At 41.8% G+C, this 19,255-nt stretch overlaps 1 protein-coding gene across 4 annotated transcripts in view; it reads left to right on the top strand.

Annotated features, from left to right (window-relative positions):
* RNF41 (ring finger protein 41) overlaps nt 1–19,255 on the top strand; it is a 35,107-nt gene that overhangs the window by 5,891 nt on the left and 9,961 nt on the right. The window contains exons 2-4 of one of the 4 annotated variants that reach the window (XM_083599449.1): nt 1,488–1,632; nt 13,264–13,359; nt 16,474–16,586. In XM_083599449.1, the coding sequence (XP_083455575.1) occupies nt 16,497–16,586 (90 nt within the window). In that variant the 5' untranslated portion in view covers nt 1,488–1,632; nt 13,264–13,359; nt 16,474–16,496. Of the gene's footprint in view, nt 1–1,487; nt 1,633–13,263; nt 13,360–14,777; nt 14,982–15,023; nt 15,219–16,473; nt 16,587–19,255 lie in introns of those variants that run through there. The other 3 variants (XM_083599450.1, XM_083599451.1, XM_083599452.1) reach the window with 3 other exon arrangements.

The following is a 19,255-nucleotide window of genomic DNA, read 5'->3' as shown; positions in this document are numbered from 1 at the left end:
ATCACTTGGTGATCTTGGACCAATCACTTTTTCTCAGCCTAACCTACTTCACAGGGTTGTTGTGAGAATAAATTGGGAAGGATGAGAAGTACTGTATTTTTTGCTCCATAGGGTGCACCGGACCATAGGGCGCACCTAGTTTTTAGGGGGGGAAATAAAGAAAAAACATTTTATTTCACACACCCCCCAGCCCCAAAGAGCAAAGAAGCCAAGACAGCGAGTGGGATCCATCTGCTGGCTGTCTTGGCTTCCTCTTTAGCCGCGCGCAACCTCCAGCCGGGAGAGGCTGCGCGCAGCTTTGGCAGAAGCCAAGACAGCGAGCGGGATGGATCCCGCTCGCTGTCTTGGCTTCGTTTTTAGCCGCGGGGCTGGGGAAGCCCGAGCTTCCCCCGACCCCAGCACCCAGAACAGGTCCGGGAGTGGCGGCAAGGTTGCGCGCAACCTCGCCTTTGCTCTCGGAGCTTGCCGGGCTGGGGGCGGGGGAAGCCGGAGCTTCCCCAGCCCCCAGAATGGGTCCAGGAGTGGCAGCAAGGTTGCGAAGCCTTTGGAGCGCAACGCGAGGTCCCGCTGCGCTCCAAAGGCTTCAGGCGGCTATCCCTGAAGCGTGGAGAGGGAGAGGGGTCGGTGCTCACCAACCCCTCTCCCTCTCCATTTGCTCCATAGGACACAAACACATTTCCCCTTCATTTTTGGAGGGGAAAAAGTGCGTCCTATAGAGTGAAAAATATGGTATGTATGTCAACTTGAACTGCTTGGAGGAAAGATGGAATATAAATGCAATAAATAAATTGCTGCTTCCCAGGGACAGAGAGCATGGCAGGTTGCAAAGGCAAAGGAGTAAGTGATCTGCTTGCACCAGTGCCTATGGACCTGCATCCAGTTTTATAGTCTAATCCAGCTGTGCCAACCTTATGTTTGGTTATGGCCCAGGAAAACCTGTCTCAAAGGTTAGCATAGTAGTGTTTCATAGAAGGTTACACTTTATTTTGGGGTGGACAGTGGTTAATGGCTACTTAAAATGTGTTTTTAAATGCCCCCTGATTTAGCATTTCAAATCTATTATAGAAAGGAACTTTATTGCATGGAAATCGTACCAGCTGATCAACCTTATTGGGCAATATTGCTTCATATCAAGCTTTTTGCTCTTGGGAAATTGGTGTTAAAATGCCGAAAACATAATACAGTACTAGTACATAATGAATCGTTTGCCCTGCCCAAGGGCATGGAAATGAACTACATTTTAATAACATGCCTTGCTGTCTTATAATTTTGTGCATGAAGTAAATTACTAGTGCAAAATTATGTCCACATGGCTTATGATACAGTTGATGAAATATTTTTTGTTGGGTATAAATAGCTTAATGTATGTTCTTGTCGTTGTTAATAGTAGTATAGAGCAACTACATGTCTTGCCGCAATGCTTGTAATCTGTAATATAATTTCACGTCTGGTGTTGTCTCTCCTTTTGTATGTTCCTGTGGCTACAGATCATGGCTGCAGAGAAGAATGACAACTTAGTCTGAATGAGGAAGAGCAGGAAGAAGATGGGCCACTGTGATATACTCTTTGAAAAGAGCAATCGAAAGTCATCTTTGTCTTATTGCTGTTCAGGAAGGAATTCTTCTACAGAAGGTAAAGCAACTTTGTCAGAGCTCAAAGGGTGTTTGGGGATAACACATCTGCATTTCTCTTTGTAATGAAATCTAACAGTGGCTGTGCATTCAACCAAATGGATTGATGGATTCAGTTTGTGACATATCCTGTTCTTATGGGAAAGGCAAAAGCCAAAACAAAACCCCAAGCCGGGTGCTGTTGTCCTGTATTTGTATGCACATTCTATTTTTATTTTGTCATTAGAAGCTTTTAGAAGCTTTTGTCATTAGAAGCTTTTAGAAAGCTTTGGAGAGATTTACCAATCGAAATAAGATATTGAAAGGATCTTCAATTCTACAACTATGGTGCATTCATTTATAATCTATGCTATGCAGCCCAAACACCAATGGCTTCTCTGCATTACATTGTTTGACAAACAATGGTGGATGACAAAAGTTCGTACATGTAGGACTATTTTGGTCACTTTTGGGAAGCTACATAAAATGCAGATTTCAAATTCAGCTCTTTCAGAAGCACCTGAAAACTTACTCTATAGATTCTCTGTTTCTGGAACAGGACATGTTTGAGTCCTATGGGTGTTTTCTGTACCATAATTGGCAATAACAAAGATTCCTAGCTGAAAGCCTTATTGCTTTAAAGCAAACAGCATCTGCTGAAGGTTGTTGCTTCTGTGCCAGAAAAACAATATTTCCTGTAGTACTAATTCCTAAGTGATGGCTGAGAGCCTGCCAGGGAGTACAAGAGAACTGCTAGGAGGTTAATCGCTGTGGATGTTGCTGTAAGAAAAGGGCACAATACACTAAGTTGTGGCAAAATGAGAGAGAAAGAAATTGAGCACGTGCCTAAAATTCCGTTAAATTGACGGTATAGCAGAGTTGATGGGTAGATATTTTTACGTTTAGGAAAGAATAGAATTTTAGGGAGAAAAGGCTGACTTTGAGACTTTGCTGCTCCTTTTCTGTGGAACACTCTCTTGCTGTTATTTTTAAAAGAAGTTCTTAAAGGAAACAAAGATAGAAGCCACTGAAGAGATGCAAGCAATGGAGAAGGAGGAAGCAAAGAAATCTGTCAGGAGCATAACATGAGATAAGAGACAAAATGTAGGAAGGAACAAGGCAGTGCAGAGCTTTAAGAGCTATTGGACACCATAATAGGGAGTTAGGTAAGAGACACATATTGGAGGGCACATAGTCATTGCTAGGCAAGGAAACTCAGGTGTGCAGCAGCATTTTGAATAGTGAAATAAAGCAGAATATGGAAGACCAGTTGAACAAAATACTGCTTTAGCTCACATAATTTTAATACTTGAATTACAACTTGGTGATGAAAAGAGAATCAGCAATCTTTTTTTCCTTTACAGCACTCCCTGGTGCTGTGATCCCATATTACCATTTCCCCCCCCCTTTTTTGATCTCGTTGCTCTTGGGTGAAAGTAAGCAAAGACAGCGGGCCTGGCAGAGCTTATGTTCAAACTATACATAAGCAGCTTCAAGTAGCTGTTTTGTTGACTTAGGAGGCTTATGTTTGACTAGTTGCTGATCTGCCTCCCTTCTTTAGAAATCTTCGACTTGGGTGTCATGATTGCTTTCAGAAGCATAATGTTCTGGAAGGTAATTAAAGGTTACGCTTTGGGGGGAGTAATCTGCCTGGCACTGTGAAAATAATATGCTTGGGCTGCAGAAACACTAAAATGATCTGTCATTCGTTGCGAAAACAAGCTCCTGGTCTCTGTGTTTCGTGCCAGCATTTTTCCTGAGAAAAACACTCTGTATGAACGAAGTGCAAAAAGATGACTTAAAGCTTTCATGAAATATCACATAAAATCACCAGTTTGTTTCATAGGTTATTTTTAGAGTTACAAAGACCAACACACTCTAAAAGCTGTACACAAGCAGTGACTTTGGCTTTGATGTTAAACTGGAGGAAGTAGTGCTTAAATAATGGAAGGTGGTTGCTTTCAAGAATGGACTTGTCAATAGTTCATGTGTGTATGGAAAAGTTGTTCTGCCTAGTTACTACTTATTTGTGTAGAAAGTATTGTTTCTGGAGCTATATTTATGTAAATGCCTCCATGTGTTGCCCTCCTGAAGCAGTTCGTGACAAGATGGCTTTCTTGAACTGACTTCTGCTTGTCTTGAATGTAGCTTCTGATTAGTTAAGATGATTTTTATATTGTCTTGATCTGCTTGTTGTGAAATGATGACCGCTACTACAGATGAGCTTTTGAGGTGCCAATTCCAGTTGTTATAAATATGGTCCTGTGAGCTAGATCTGAGTAATGAACTTTACACAAGGTTTATTATATTTATTTATTTAATTTCTGGACTGTTTTCTGTAAGACATTGGAAAGCAATTTGAGAATAAAACAATATATAAATGTAAAACAGTTTTGAGTCCAATACAAATGTAGATGGGCGTTTTCCTCCTGTCTCCCCAACTAAAGAAGATAAATTAAATACAGCATTCACAGGACAATAGAAGATATGCAAATTTACTTGTCCTAAGCTGTTGGAAGGGCTATTCATACTTTTTTTACTTCCATCTTTTTTTAAGTACCGTATTTTTTGCACCATAACACTCACTTTTTTCTCCTAGAAAGTAAGGGGAAATGTCTGTGCGTGTTATGGAGGGAATGCCTACGGGTGGCGGGGGGGGGGGGATCTGCTGCAGTCGTGAGCAGAGGATCCATGGTTCCCCTTCGTTCCCTCCTCCGTGGCTCACTTTGAAACAGCAAAGTGGGAGAAGAGCCGCTGAGTGGGGAGGAGAGAGGGACAGAGAGCCTGCTTCTTTAAAGGAGCAAAGCGGGAAAGGAGGGAGAAAAGCAGAGCCTGCTTGCTTTAAAGGAGCAAAGCGGGAGAGGAGAGAAGCCTTCTCCCCTTATACCCCTCTTCTTCATTATTAGCAGCATTCTTCTCCACCCAACCCACGCGTGCTCCTTCTCCCCTTAAACCCCTCTCCTGCATTATTAGCAGCATCCTTCTCCACACACCCCATGTGTGCTCCTTGTCCCTTGAGTGCTTTTCCTTCCCTCCCCACTTAAAAAGTGGTTACAAAGCACGGATCCACATGGATCCTCAGGATTTTTGCACTGGGTCACCCCAAATTCACCATCAGATCACATAGCATGTCCATGGCTACATCTTGCACCAAAAAAATCACGCACCCACTGTTGCCTGGGGCCGCAGTGGTGCAAAAACGTGGTTACAAAGCATGGATCCACATGGATCCTCAGGATTTTTGCATTGGGCTACTCCAAACTCACTGTCAGATCACATGTCTGTGGCCACAGCATGAACCACAAAAATCATACATCCACTGTTTCATTTAGAATATTTTTTTTCTTGTTTTCTTCCTCTAAAAACTACGTGCGTGTTATGGTCGGGTGCGTGTTATAGAGCGAAAAATACGGTACTTGAATTTATTTACTGGTAGACCACTATATCATTTTGCTGGTAAATTCATGTCTGCTTACCATGACCAATTACCATTAAATTCTTTAGAAAAAACAGACTCTAAAAACACAAGAACACAAACGATTTAAGGTGTACTGTTGGGAGATTGTGTAGAGAAGCTACAGATATTATCTGTATGTCTACTTCTTCTGTCTGACAACAGAGTCAAGTCATCCTTGTTCTTCGAGTTGATAACCCTATAGAGCCCCACATTCCCATAAGCAAGAGGTAAAGTCATTGACACTTATAAACTCTGAGGACTGCTTCATAGCATTAATCTATTTGTAGGTGGAGGTTGTATTGTGTAATGTGTGCAGGGCAGTGTGAGTATATTTACCAGGAAGAATAAATTGTTTAGTTTACTCAGTGCAAGAGACCTACATTTCAGAATTTTTGCTGTGAGCTGGTGCAGTCAATATTATCGTCAAACGATGAATTATTGGAGTCAGAATGACTTTAGTCCTGTACTTGAACATTTCAGAGTGCTCTGTCTTATATTTCTGTAATTGATAACATGCCTGTGTAATAAGCAAGAGAGACTATCCTCACTTTGAAATCTGGGAGGCAGAGCACTTTAAGACACTGGAAGCAGGCGCCAGTAGTAGTGTCTGTTACATAATGACTATCTGTGCCAAGCGACATCCAGACTGCAAGGTGTGCTGTGCATAAAAGGGAAATTAGCATGTGGAAGTCTCATTAGGGCAATAATTATATAGAAGTTCTTTCAGTTCTTTCAGTTTTTTATAAAAATGGAAAAAGATTAACATAGAATAGTATCCCACCTTTCATTTCTTTTAAAGGAGGCTTGGGGTTGCAACAACTTTGCCCTAACCTTGAACTAGATTTTTCTCTAGGGTATCACAGCCCATTGATGTGCACTTGACTGTTACATACATTCCTAAACAGTGAGCCGCATTGCTTCTAAAAATGTATTTGGAGGTTTTGTGTGCATTTTTTGTTTCACACATTGGTAAGATTTGCATGTAATGTGAAGCCAAACGATGCTTATGTCAGGACTGGACTTAGTGCAAATGTACAAGCGCAAGGGCTCTCAAGGGAGAAGATCGTGACCACCTTGCTCCCCCTCTGTACTTGACGCTGCAAGCTAAGCCATGGGTTGACTTAGCATGTTGTCCAATCCTGAACTTGTGATTTGTCTCTTTCTAGACAAACTGGGTATTCATCAGTATGCGGATGATACCCAGCTCTACCTCTCTTTTAAATCAGAACCAGTGAAGGCGGTGAAGGTCCTGTGTGAGTGTCTGGAGGCGGTTGGAGGATGGATGGCGGCTAACAGATTGAGGTTGAATCCTGACAAGACAGAAGTACTGTTTTGGGGGGACAGGAGGCGGGCAGGTGTGGAGGATTCCCTGGTCCTGAATGGGGTAACTGTGCCCCTGAAGGACCAGGTGCGCAGCCTGGGAGTCATTTTGGACTCACAGCTGTCCATGGAGGCACAGGTCAAATCTGTATCCAGGGCAGCTGTTTACCAGCTCCATCTGGTACGTAGGCTGAGACCCTATCTGCCTGCGGACTGTCTCACCAGAGTGGTGCATGCTCTGGTTATCTCCCGCTTGGACTACTGCAATGCGCTCTACGTGGGGCTACCTTTGAAGGTGACCCGGAAACTACAACTAATCCAGAATGCGGCAGCTAGACTGGTGACTGGGAGCGGCCGCCGAGACCATATAACACCGGTCTTGAAAGACCTACATTGGCTCCCAGTACGTTTCCGAGCACCATTCAAAGTGTTGGTGCTGACCTTTAAAGCCCTAAACGGCCTCGGTCCAGTATATCTGTAGGAGCGTCTCCTCCCCCATCGTTCTGCCCGGACACTGAGGTCCAGCTCCGAGGGCCTTCTGGCGGTTCCCTCACTGCGAGAGGCCAAGTTACAGGGAACCAGGCAGAGGGCCTTCTCGGTAGTGGTGCCCGCACTGTGGAACACCCTCCCAACAGATGTCAAAGTGATAAACAACTACCTGACATTCAGAAGACATCTGAAGGCAGCCCTGTTCAGGGAAGTTTTTAATATGTGACATTTTAGTGTATTTTTCATCTTTGTTGGAAGCCTCCCAGAGTGGCTGGGGAAACCCAGCCAGATGGGTGGGGTACAAATAATAAATTATTATTATTATTATTATTATTATTATTATTATTATTAACGACAAGCTGCAAACCAAGAACATAGTTTGTTTGCAGCTCATGCTTTATGTTGAGCAAGACAACTCTGGATTTGGAGGACACACTAAACTAGACCATGGCTTGGCTCACAGGACAGCAGGAGCATCCAACAGTTGCGGTCTCCTCTCTGGAAACTCACATGCTCACACATTTTCACTATGCCATAATTTGGCATTATTTTATTTATTTATTGCATTTATATCCCACCTTTCTTCCAAGAAGCACAGGTCTCTCCGTCTCCATTGTATTGCTACAACAACTGTATGAGGTAGGCTAGGCTGAGAGACAATTAAAAGGGGATGACAGAAAAAGGGGGATATTTTATGTGCAAACTTGGTCATTAATTCTTCTGGTTGACATTCTTAGTATGTCTCTGGGTGCTCCAATAGAAACCGCAGTCTCTTAAAAATGACAAAAGCTTTTTCTGTTTAATTTACATTACAATGCCCAGAAAGCCATACATTAAGTAGCATGCTCTTTTTCTGAATTAAAATTGGAGGCGTGCATAACTACACATGGAAAATGTCTGTAAGAGTAAGATTCACTCATGTCCTATGCTTTTGCTTGAGTCACACTTTGCCTGAGCGTGCCTCCTAATTGAAAGAATGCAAAACCAAAGCATGTAGAGACACAGTGAAAAGTCTCATTTGATAATAGGCCCCCTCTTTCCTCCTGTGTTGCTAATGACTGGATCATTTAGTAAGGGGTGGGCATCCTGTGTCCAAAGGCATATGAGCCCACCACCATGCTGAAGCAAGGCAGACCCGAATCTGATTATGCCTGAAATGGAGACCTCTTTAAACCACTTATACACCAACTTGGGTCCCGCGATACAAAAAGGGATATAAATGTAAGGGGGGAAATGATAGAATAAAACTGTTTGTGTGTTAAGGGCCATGTTCCTTTAGAAATAATCTGTTAGTGACCATAGGTTGGCAGTGAGTGGGGTCACCCCTTCTCTCTGCCCTATAGAGGTAGGGACAGATCTCACTTGAACTGATTGCATGTAGAGGGGTTTTGAAATCAGACAGAAGGCCACAGGTTGTCCTGATTTAGTCACACCCAGTGCAGATAAGTAGCTAGCTTAGAGCATGGTGTTAGTAATGCCAGAGCCATTGATTTGATCCCCCATGCCGGCCTTTTTGCGCTGAACAAGGGCTTCATGCAATCTTTCTGAGATTACCTGGAGATTCACCCTACATTTTCAGAGTTCCGGGGCTGAGAAATAGTATGCAGCAGTGGCACTATTCAACCCAGTGCCTTTTAAATTATTTCTGTTAAATAAATAAAATACAATTACCTGCTATTCTCCTTGATGTAGCAAACCAGGGCTCTTGTACCCTAAAACAGCAGGAGAGAACTGAAGGGGAAGGATTCCAGACTAGGATAGGAGAAACCACTGCTATATATATATTTTTTATTCAGAGCTCTTAATGTGACAGGCAGTCGGTCTGGCTCTGGCAACCATATTTCTAGAAATACCTCAGATTTTTAACCAACTGCTAGATTGTTGGCTTTCATATACAGCGGTACCTTGGGTTACATATGCTTCAGGATACATACACTTCAGGTTACAGACTCCGCTAACTCAGAAATAGTACCTCGGGTTAAGAACTTTGCTTCAGGATGAGAACAGAAATTGTCCTCCGGCAGCGCGGCGGCAGCAGGAGGCCCCATTAGCTAAAGTGGTGCTTCAGGTTAAGAACAGTTTCAGGTTAAGAACGGACCTCCTGAACGAATTAAGTACTTAACCCGAGGTACCACTGTACTAGATTCCCATCAGCAAACCACAAGTGTCATCATTCTTTTTGGTTGTTTTTATTATTGTGTGTATCAGCCTCACACTTACTGTATTCAGGTTTTTAAGGGGCCTTTTGTGTGTATTTCAAAATTTGTATCTCAGAAGTCTCTCAAACTGTGAACTCTACTATTGGTAGCCTAAACTCTTTCTTCTTTTTTGGTGATTAGACAGCTCATCATTTTAGCTTACAAGCTATCTCCTAAAGCAGTAAACTGATAGGCTGCATGGGAATTGTAGACTTCTAGCACTAGGTTGCAATGAATAACAGAAATGAGTAAGTCAGCTGTCTGTTGCTATTCCTTTAGCAGTTGAAGTTACTGACAATGCTGTTATTTGAAGATCAAGCAACAGCAATATTTCAGATAACAATTGCTTCAGAAAGATACCCAAATCCCTGCACTCCACTCACATGAGTAGACTGTGGTTTTTAATTGTGCTGTCTAATCCCTCTCCCTCCTGTTGTTGGCAAGGAAATGGAATTTTAAAAGCCTTACATAGCATAAGGTGCATTAGCTGATTGCAGCCACATGATACAATTTGACTACAGAAAACAGGATAATACTGTTCTATTCGTGAAAATTTGTGTAACAGGCAATATGCCTCCATGTAATACCAAAATAAGTTACAATTAAACCCATGCTTCAAGAAAAGGCAGAAACGTGAACAGTTTCTGAGTCCATATGAGACCAGAGATGGGGAAAGCTACCTATGCCTATGTGATAGTTAAAACTTGGCAGCATTTCAAGTATAGGTGTTGTGGTACCACTAAAAGGAAAGCTAAATAAGCCTCTTTCCCATAATAGGTTGAAAGGGTGGTTCTCAACTTTCCACCTTCCTAGCCCGTCAATGCATTATAATAGCATATAAGGCAGGATTTAATTTCTCCTTAAATTAACTGTCATAGAACTGCTCTTAGCTTTCTGTACGGAATGGGAGAGGGTTGGTCCAAAATAACACTGGAAAATCCATTTGGGCATTAAGCAGATATTCACTGCTTCTTTGCAGATTTTATCTTAATAAAATGTCTGTTTATTTCTAATGCCAAACCCAGTCAGTGTTTTTAAGTATGCTTTCAAATCCAGGGGCTATTGTCCTGGGTAATTTTGCATTTGTTTTTCTAGAGAAAACTTTGCTTTGGATACTACAACATGTGTCACATGTTTCTCCTCCTCATCTTTTATTTTATTTTATTCCTGCTCATCTTTTATTTTCTTGTGCCACATATCAACCTGATAAACTCCCATTTCTTTTTAGCATGCACGCAGCATGTATTATGCATTTTAGTTCCCCTGTATTGCACAGGTAAAACTAGACTGTCTAACAGCTGAACCATTCAATTGGATATTTTGATTAATAGTTTGTGAACGTCGCATCAGCATCAAAACATGTATGCCAGAGAGCTACAGGTTCCCCACCAGTGATGTAATCTCTCCACAGTTAAAAGATGTCTGCATTTTCTACTGAATAGTGTGTACCAGTCTAGGTTTCACAGTTACTGACCACTGATGTCTGAGCTTGTATACGATAAACGATACGATATACAATATCTTTATTGTCATTGTCCCATGCAGAACAATGAAATTGAAAAACTACATAAAACTACATAAAAACTACATAAAACTACATAAAAACTACATAAAACATTCATTGTAGTACCAGAGATCCTGCACAAGCATTGTACATTGATAGACTTCCACTGGACTTTGAACTAATTACATTTTTAATTGCTCTGAAAACCCTTCAGAGCTTCCTAGCATTTGGTAGATCTGAAGGAAGCCTTGCTACCTAAATATTTTGAAGGCTATACAATCTTAGGAAACTGTTATCCAGGTACCAAATGGTTGTTGCTTTGTTCTGTTCAGTTTTGCTACTATCCTACATGCAGAACAAACTATGCCAGTTCTCATTTATGTGAAGTTGAATTTCTCCTTACTGTGAGTTTTTCTTGTTTTTTTTTTCATTTGGAAGTATTAAAGGTCAAGGAACCTCTCACTATGGTTTGGCTAAATATTATACCTGCTTCTAAAGATAGAGCAAATCAAAGTGACATCTTGGGATCACACGAATGAATCATTTGCAAAGCTGGAAAAGAAGACATGGAAACTTATTTGGAACTAATAAGAGAATTCTTAGGCGGGACGTGGGTGGCGCTGTGGGTTAAACCTCAGCGCCTAGGACTTGCCGATCGCATAGTCGGCGGTTCGGATCCCCGCGGCGGGGTGAGCTCCCATCGTTCGGTCCCAGCTCCTGCCCACCTAGCAGTTCGAAAGCACCTTTAAGTGCAAGTAGATAAATAGGTACCGCTTTATAGCGGGAAGGTAAACGGCGTTTCCGTGTGCTGCTCTGGTGCCGGTTCGCCAGAGCAGCATCGTCACTCTGGCCACGTGACCCAGAAGTGTCTGCGGACAGCGCTGCCTCCCGGCCTCTAGAGTGAGATGAGCGCACAACCCTAGAGTCTGTGAAGACTGGCCCGCACGGGCAGGGGTACCTTTACCTTTACCTTTTTAAGAGAATTCTTTGTTAGCGTATTTTTAATCAAGGGGTCTGTTCCTGTGTAAAGTTAGTGAAGCCTACATTCACTGAGTGGGATGCGGGTGGCGCTGTGGGTTAAACCACAGAGCCTAGGGCTTGCCGATCAGAAGGTCGGCATTTCGAATCCCCGCGACGGGGTGAGCTCCTGTTGCTCGGTCCCTGCTTCTGCCAACCTAGTAGTTCAAAAGCACGTCAAAGTGCAAGTAGATAAATAGGTACCGCTCCGGCGGGAAGGTAAAGGGCGTTTCCGTGCGCGGCTGTGGTTTGCCAGAAGCGGCTTAGTCATGCTGGCCACATGGCCCGGAAGCTGTATGCCGGCTCCCTCAGCCAATAAAGCAAGATGAGCGCCGCAGCCCCAGAGTCGGCCACAACTGGACCTAATTGTCAGGGGTACCTTTACCTTTACCTTTACATGCACTGAAGGGCAGTGGCTCTGTAGTTCCAGTAGTAGAAGTGAGTAATGCTGGCAACTGCAACTTCCTACTTGTGGCACTGTGACAGAACAAGCTGTAGCCACTGCAATTTATTTTCCTGCCCAGCCATCAGAGGTACGTGCAGTTTGTATTCTGAATCTGGTTGTCCAAATTGACTGTGTCCGAGCCTTGTGGACCACTGTAGGATGTGTGTGTATTCATATGCCTTTCCCTGGGCAGCTGTCTTTTTATTATGGAACTAGGAAACCTCACTAAAAGCAAAAAAAACCATAGCTTACAAGAGTAGGGAAGAATGCTTGTACCTGTTATGCGGTAATACTACCTGGTTCTCAGTTTCAAAGTGTATCAGAACTTAGGCAAAGGTTAGATTCCCTCTGTAGGACTAAATTGTGTTTCTCCTCCCAGAGAAGTAGACAGATTTATTTCTTGATACACTTTCGGAATGTCATAACACTGAAAGTAGGTTCAAATGGTGGTGGGAATTTATTTACTAGGTTATTTTCTTAGACCGAGATCTCTAAGAAATGTAGTAGTGGCTATTGCAGTGATAACAAATCACGACTTCTGAGATTCAAGTCTGTTTGAAGCCTAGATAAAATACTATTTGTGTTAAGATACTTTTTAATGATTGGATTGACAGTCTTGGTAAACAGAATATGAACTAGAATGTGGGTTTGTGGTTATCATGTTTAGTTCCCAAGCAATAATATTTTTTGTTGCATCTTCTGTTGCCATTTGAATCATCAAGATGATTTAGGTTGTGTGGAAATCTTTAAAGGTATTTATGGGTTATAAAATTCAGCCAAACTATTGAACAGGTCTCATTTGTGATTTGAACTTGAGTATACTGAAAAATCCCTAGGTGTGCTGTGACTTTCAGACATGATTCATTTGGATGCTCCTTTAAAAACTTACGAACACCCTATAATTTGGGCAGCTGCCATCGGCTTTCCAGACAAATTGTTCTAGCCTGGATAGACTGTTTGGCCATGAGCTGTATATTCCTGCCGTTTTGTGTGTGCCTCTTCCCCTCTTGTTCACTCAGGGTGACCTTTCAAAGCTCATCTTTGTGTATCTATGCTATTCAGAGATAAGTAGTGAGAAGTGGCCTAAATATTGAACATGATCACTCAGCAGCAAGCCATGTTGCCATAGCCATCTCATTAGAAATGTTCCTTTTTAATCTGAGCATCTAGTATAAGCAGTATCACTGAATGTACAGACTGAACCCTTTATTTCTGATTATCAGCAGTGCATAACTTACTACAAGAGGCAAATTAAACTGGTGATCATGCTGCTAAATTGATAATGTGGACTCCTCATGTCATCTGCTTTCTGGTTTTGGGTGAGTCACTTCTCCCTGTCTTGGGTTTCCCCAACTGCAAAATGGGTTTAATTGTGTTCTTATTTGTAAAATGCATTATTTTGATGCCGTTCTGTGTCCATGCTTGAATATTGTTTTTTGTAATAATTTTCTAAAACAATCTATACATAAGCATACAATACATACATTTTAATAATAATAATAATAATAATAATAATAATAATAATAATAATAATAATAACAACAACAACAACAACAATAATAATATATTTATACCCTGCCCATCTGGCTGAGTTTCCCCAGCCACTTTGGGCAGCTCCCAATCGAGTGTTAAAAACAATACAGCATTAAATATTAAAAACTTCCCTAAACAGGGCTGCCTTTTAAAAATTGGATAGCTGCTTATTTCCTTGACATCTGATGGGAGGGAATTCCACAGGGTGGGCGCCACTACCGAGAAGGCCCTCTGTTTGGTTTCCTGTAACCTCACTTCTTGCAATGAGGGAACCGCCAGAAGGCCCTCGGCGCTGGACCTCAGTGTCCGGGCTGAACGATGTGGGTGGAGATGCTCCTTCGGGTATACAGGACAGAGGCCATTTAGGGCTTTAAAGGTTAGCACCAACACTTTGAATTGTGCTTGGAAACGTACTGGGAGCCAATGCAGATCTCTCAGGACTGGTGTTATATGGTCCTGGTGGCCACTCCCAGTCACCCACCCACCCACCCACACCTGTTAATCTTATGGAACATTTCATTAGTTATTAAGAATATATTTGTCGGCACTGCAAACCATGTATATATTATTTCAACATTTGTTACATTTTATCACAGCTATGAAAAAGCATTAAAAGATTGTATCCTGTAATTCTTCTCTATATATGTCATAAAAAGGAGACAATTTTTTTTCCAAATTGTTCTTGCTTTGGACTCCGTTTTCTCATTCTGAGCAGTTTAGTTAAATTCATCCCTGAACTATACCATACTTTCATAATTATTTTACTATCAGTGCTCGAGCACTTATGCCATAGGGCAGCTAGCAATATAAGTTTCTATTTATAAGACTCATTAACATATTGGTACCTTTGGGCCTTTTGGAGTTCATTTATTTTGTCAGTTGGCTCTAATGTAATGATTCTTTCATTCTTCGCAATATCTCTTGCTTTTGTAATATTACGCTGTATTCATAAATTTATATTTCCTGTCAAACGGAACATACTGTGGTACATAAAAGACTAGTTGGGATATTTGAGGAGATAATATTTTCTTCATTTGCTTCAGGCTTGCAATGTTGCATTAATCATATTGGGTTTTATCAGTTATTGAATATTGTTTTTTGTGCTACTTATGTTCCCATGTTTGAATGCTTCCTGACAATATTTGTTTAGAATCTTAAAACTAAGGTCATATTGGCCAATAGGACTACATTTTGCAAATGAAGAAAGTCTCTGTTACTCCTTTGATGTCATAATTCAAGCAGCTAAAGATATAGCCAACAAGCTGCCAACTTATAATGAAGAGTGCAATGTCATCTCTGCAGCAACTTTTCCCCTAGAAGCGGGTCTCTGAGTGAGCAGAAATGAGCAGTCTGCTCTTGAAGCATTCCAGGAGCCATGCAAGTCACTTGAAAGTAGCATTGCGGAAAGGTGTACCATTAATCCTTTCTCGGCCAATGGCTATATGCTTCCCTTGGGGAAGATAAAGATCTTGATAGAGGCTGGCCCTTACACTGGAAATTTGTCACTTGTCTCTATCAAGGTGCAAGAGTTTTTAAATGAATCGGACAGGGCAGTTTGTAGGACTGCAATAATAGCTCACAGTTCAGCTCAGTGCTTGTGAGGGAACAAAGGAGTAGGGAGAGTTTTTGTGTTAAAAACTGGAAGGTATGTAACTAGACTTAGAGGAGATGGTGTGACAGGATCTGTTCTGTCCCATCCCCCCAATTTCCATCTTATTCTTCTGACAATCCTCTGTTTCAGCATTATAGATTACTGATGGAGGACTGTAGCTCAGAGGTGGCACTGAGGTCAGAGGTTCTATCCCACCAAAATTGGGTAAAATAAACTTTCTGAAACGCTGAAGAACTACTGGAGGTCAGTGTAGCCGATACTCAACTGGATAGACCGATTGTCTGACTTGGCAGCTTTCTGTGTTCCTAATTTGATGGAGTACGAAACTTGGTGGACAATCTCCCTCTGTTTGCAGGTGGACAGGGTGGGATGGTGTTGAGCGCAGAATTGGGAGGTTACAAGATGGAAGGTGAACATGGCTGGAGAACGCTATATAATTAGCCATGAGAGTTCATGCTCTGATCCGGTTCTTGGAGGAGCTGTCAGTCACTCCCAAACCATGTGTTTCAAGAAATAAATAATTCAGACTCTTGGGAGACTCGGGTGTGCCATCATTCAGTTAGCCTCCTCGGGGCAGGTAATTATGCCGTGTGTCTAACTACATCAAGAGTGATTGATCCAATCTTGCTTGATATAGGGATGCACCCAAATTACCTGCCCTCAGAGGACGTCACACTCAACTCTCTATTGGAAGTAGCCTGTGCAATTTTGCTTCTCCCCCCCCCCCGCAAGGTTTGCAAGCTCATTTACAGCTCCTAGAGAAGGCTGTGAATTAATTACACTGAGCCCCCCCCATCAGCTGTCTTAGCTATGGAACTTTTCTTCTTTTTCCCCTCCTGCCATACCTGCTCTATAATTTGGTGTGAACTTAGACACACCTTGCCATCGCTCATATAGGCAAGATGTTCCACAGAAAAAAACAACAAAAAAAACAAGGTGTGGAATTAAAAAATGCAAGTGAAGAGATGAGTAATTCTGCATTGTAGAGGGAAGTGTCTAATTTGGTGTTAGTGGGTGGGTCAAACCACCCAAATCTGAATGGGCTGAGTGGAGTTGTCTCTTTGCTGCACCACACCCTGCTCTTCAGGGATTTGAAGCTTTTCTGTCAATCCCTGACTTAGAATGCAGCCTTATCAGGTTAGCTGGCAGGCAGGCAGCCTAGCCAAAAGAATGACTTTTAACTGACTCCACAGAAGCAGCAATCTGAATATGCTGGCGTCTCTTGTGGCAAGACTCCAAATCTTCTGTGCTCAACTGTTCTTCGTTTCCCCTCTCCTGCTTTTTCTAGGGTTTTGGCATCGGTGATGAGAAATGGGGTATGATGTAGCTCGTTTTCAAGGGGATGTTGATGAAGATCTTATATGTCCCATCTGCAGCGGGGTCTTGGAGGAGCCAGTGCAGGTAGGTCAGCGTAAAAATTTTGTAGTTTATTGAAAAGCTGAAGGTTTTCTATGTCAAAGCTGTATTAGATCTTTGTCAAAGCTGCATGACTGAGGGAGAATACATGTGATAGTACTCTTTGTTTTAATTTTTAAAGCTATAATCTAGTCTGATTTATTAAGCCGAAGAAAAAAAGTTTAAAAATGCACACTATATCTATGCAAATTCCACTGGAATCTGTTAAACATTGTGAGCTTTGTTTGGAGTTCAGGCTCAAATTTAACAGCCCATGTTAATCACTGAATACTAATTGGGTAGGTAGTTTATCTATATAAAAGGCAGTAGACTTCACGATAGGCTATGCACTTCATGGTATTAAAATATAGGCTATCGGAGCACGTGATTTCTCTACTATCTGTTGCAATTTTTTTTGGATTTTCCAAAATGATAGACCTAGGACTGTGAATGTTAACTAGTTAACAATTTATACACATAAGGAGAATCCTGCTGAATTTTTGCCAAAGGCTCCTCTGTTTCTCTCGGTGACCAACCAGGTGCCTTTCAGAAACATACAAGCAGGACCTAGCATATGTTCAAGCCAACCCCACATATGATTGTCACATGTGACCACATGCATCTATTTTGCTTTTCCTATGGTAATATGTCAATCAGCTCTAAGCCTGTCTTGTTCTCTTATCAGTAGTAAACAAATCACTTCTATCTGTAGCTAAAGTGAACTGGATAGGTAAAGGATTGATTTCTTTGCTGGCAAGGTATTCTTGAAAATATGAATTAAGCTAAACAGCTAGCTGCTGAATTTTAGATTGACTTGTTCGGCTTGCATATGAAAGAAGCACTGGGTGGCCGCAAAAGTGCTTTGGAATATCATTAAAAGGAAAAAACACTTAGTTTGAATTCAGCTCTCTGGCTTGCAGGTAGCTGGTAACTAGATGACGATGAACCTTCAGATACTTGTATAACTAGGCATACTGGGAGTTGTCATTCCACATTCAGAACAAAAGCTTCTGTTTCTTGAGAGGCTGGAACTGCTGGAGCATGAGTTTATTTTTGCACAGGGAACTGGCAGAAACTATTCTTATCTTAGTAGGTCTCCTTATGTAACATTTGCACAAAGAAGCATTAACCAAAAATATGACCTTGCTGCATGTTACATGGCTGGCTTTGGTGCTTGCTCCATATGCAGGTATGGGACCCTAATCCTGAAGGGGCTTTGCTTTTGCTTTATTCAGATTTTTATCCCCCCCCCCTTTCACTTCAAAATGAAGTCCCCAAGGAGCCTAATATAAACAAACATTAAAAGCAAATATCATTTTTTATTAAAAAAACCAAAACATTGCTTAAACTTTTTTTTTTTAAAAAGCAAAACGTGGGGGTGGTAGAAAATCAAAAAGCGAGAAACAATTTTCCGGATGAAGCAAAAAGAAATCACACAGTCTGCCCAGAGCCTGCTAAAACAAAGTCTTCAGAAAGCAATGGAAAACGAGCAATCGGGGCGAGATGGATCTCGCCAGTCACATCTTGTGCACTGAACAGAGAAGGCATTTTCTCTTGCTAATTAGTGACCCTGTAAAATGCATCAGTCAAGTTTAAATGCTGTTCCAACCTGTCAGAGGAGACAGAAGCTTGTATTCAACGAAATAATTGCTGTCATGGAATGACTTCCACAAGCACAGCAAAGCCCCCCGAATCTGTTCTGGGGGTTCCAGAACAGATTTCAGAGTAGTCTGGTGGGAGGAAGGAGGAGAAGGAAGGGAAGTTCTGTTGCGAATACAATGATTTTGTTGGATACAACCTACCAGAACTAGCTGATTCGCAGTAGCCATGAGAGATCAGTCTACCTAAAATATTCAAGTGTTTTGTTGTGGTATGCGTGCAAAATATTTTAGTGTTAAACGGTATTTCTGATCGCACTAGAAACATTATTCTTAGCAAGCTAGTTAAGCATGTTAAACTCAAATTGTTTCCCTCTTGTGCAAGAGACAGACTGTTTTGCGTTTAAATTTGAAGCGACACTCTAAAAACTGCCTCAGAATGCACATTGCATCTAATCCATTGTGAAACGGTTCATACAATGGAGAGCAACATGTGCTATTCAGCTGCACATCTTGATTTTCTCTGAACAGGAAGTCATTAAGCTTAGGAGAATGGGAGAGGAAATAGACCGAGAGCTTCTGAACTTTCCTAACTCCCTTTTAGATTGAATATGTGTTGTGCATTACCAGTTACCCAGCTGCCCCCGCCACCCGAGTGGTGTTATCTCTCAGCCTCTCTTCATATGGGGTCAGGGTGTAGGCTGGAGGCCTTTGCCTGTATTTCTGTTTATATGGGGATGAGTCAGTGAGCAAATGCAGCATTGTTAGCCTCTAATTGCTTGCTAAGGTTAAAATGTCCCTGTTAATCTTCTGTGTCTCCCATCTGCAATAGAGATTTGCTGAAGGGTTTCCTGGAGCATGCGCTTTGTGTGAATTGCTCACAAAGAATTTTATTTTGTTGGGTGGGGGGGTAATTATTTGTTCTATTGTTACTTGATGTATTGCATTCATTAACCTTTGCAATAACTATTACTGCCTAAAAAACGACAAACATCTGTACTGCTGAGGACACACTTATTATTCTGTACCTAGACATCCTTCCTGAAAATAAATAAAAATATACAAAAAGTCCCTGTT

This window comes from Podarcis filfolensis (genome assembly GCF_964270895.1).
Source record: "Podarcis filfolensis genome assembly, chromosome: 2".
Taxonomy (NCBI): domain Eukaryota; kingdom Metazoa; phylum Chordata; class Lepidosauria; order Squamata; family Lacertidae; genus Podarcis; species Podarcis filfolensis.
This window is presented reverse-complemented; position numbering and strand designations above follow the sequence as displayed.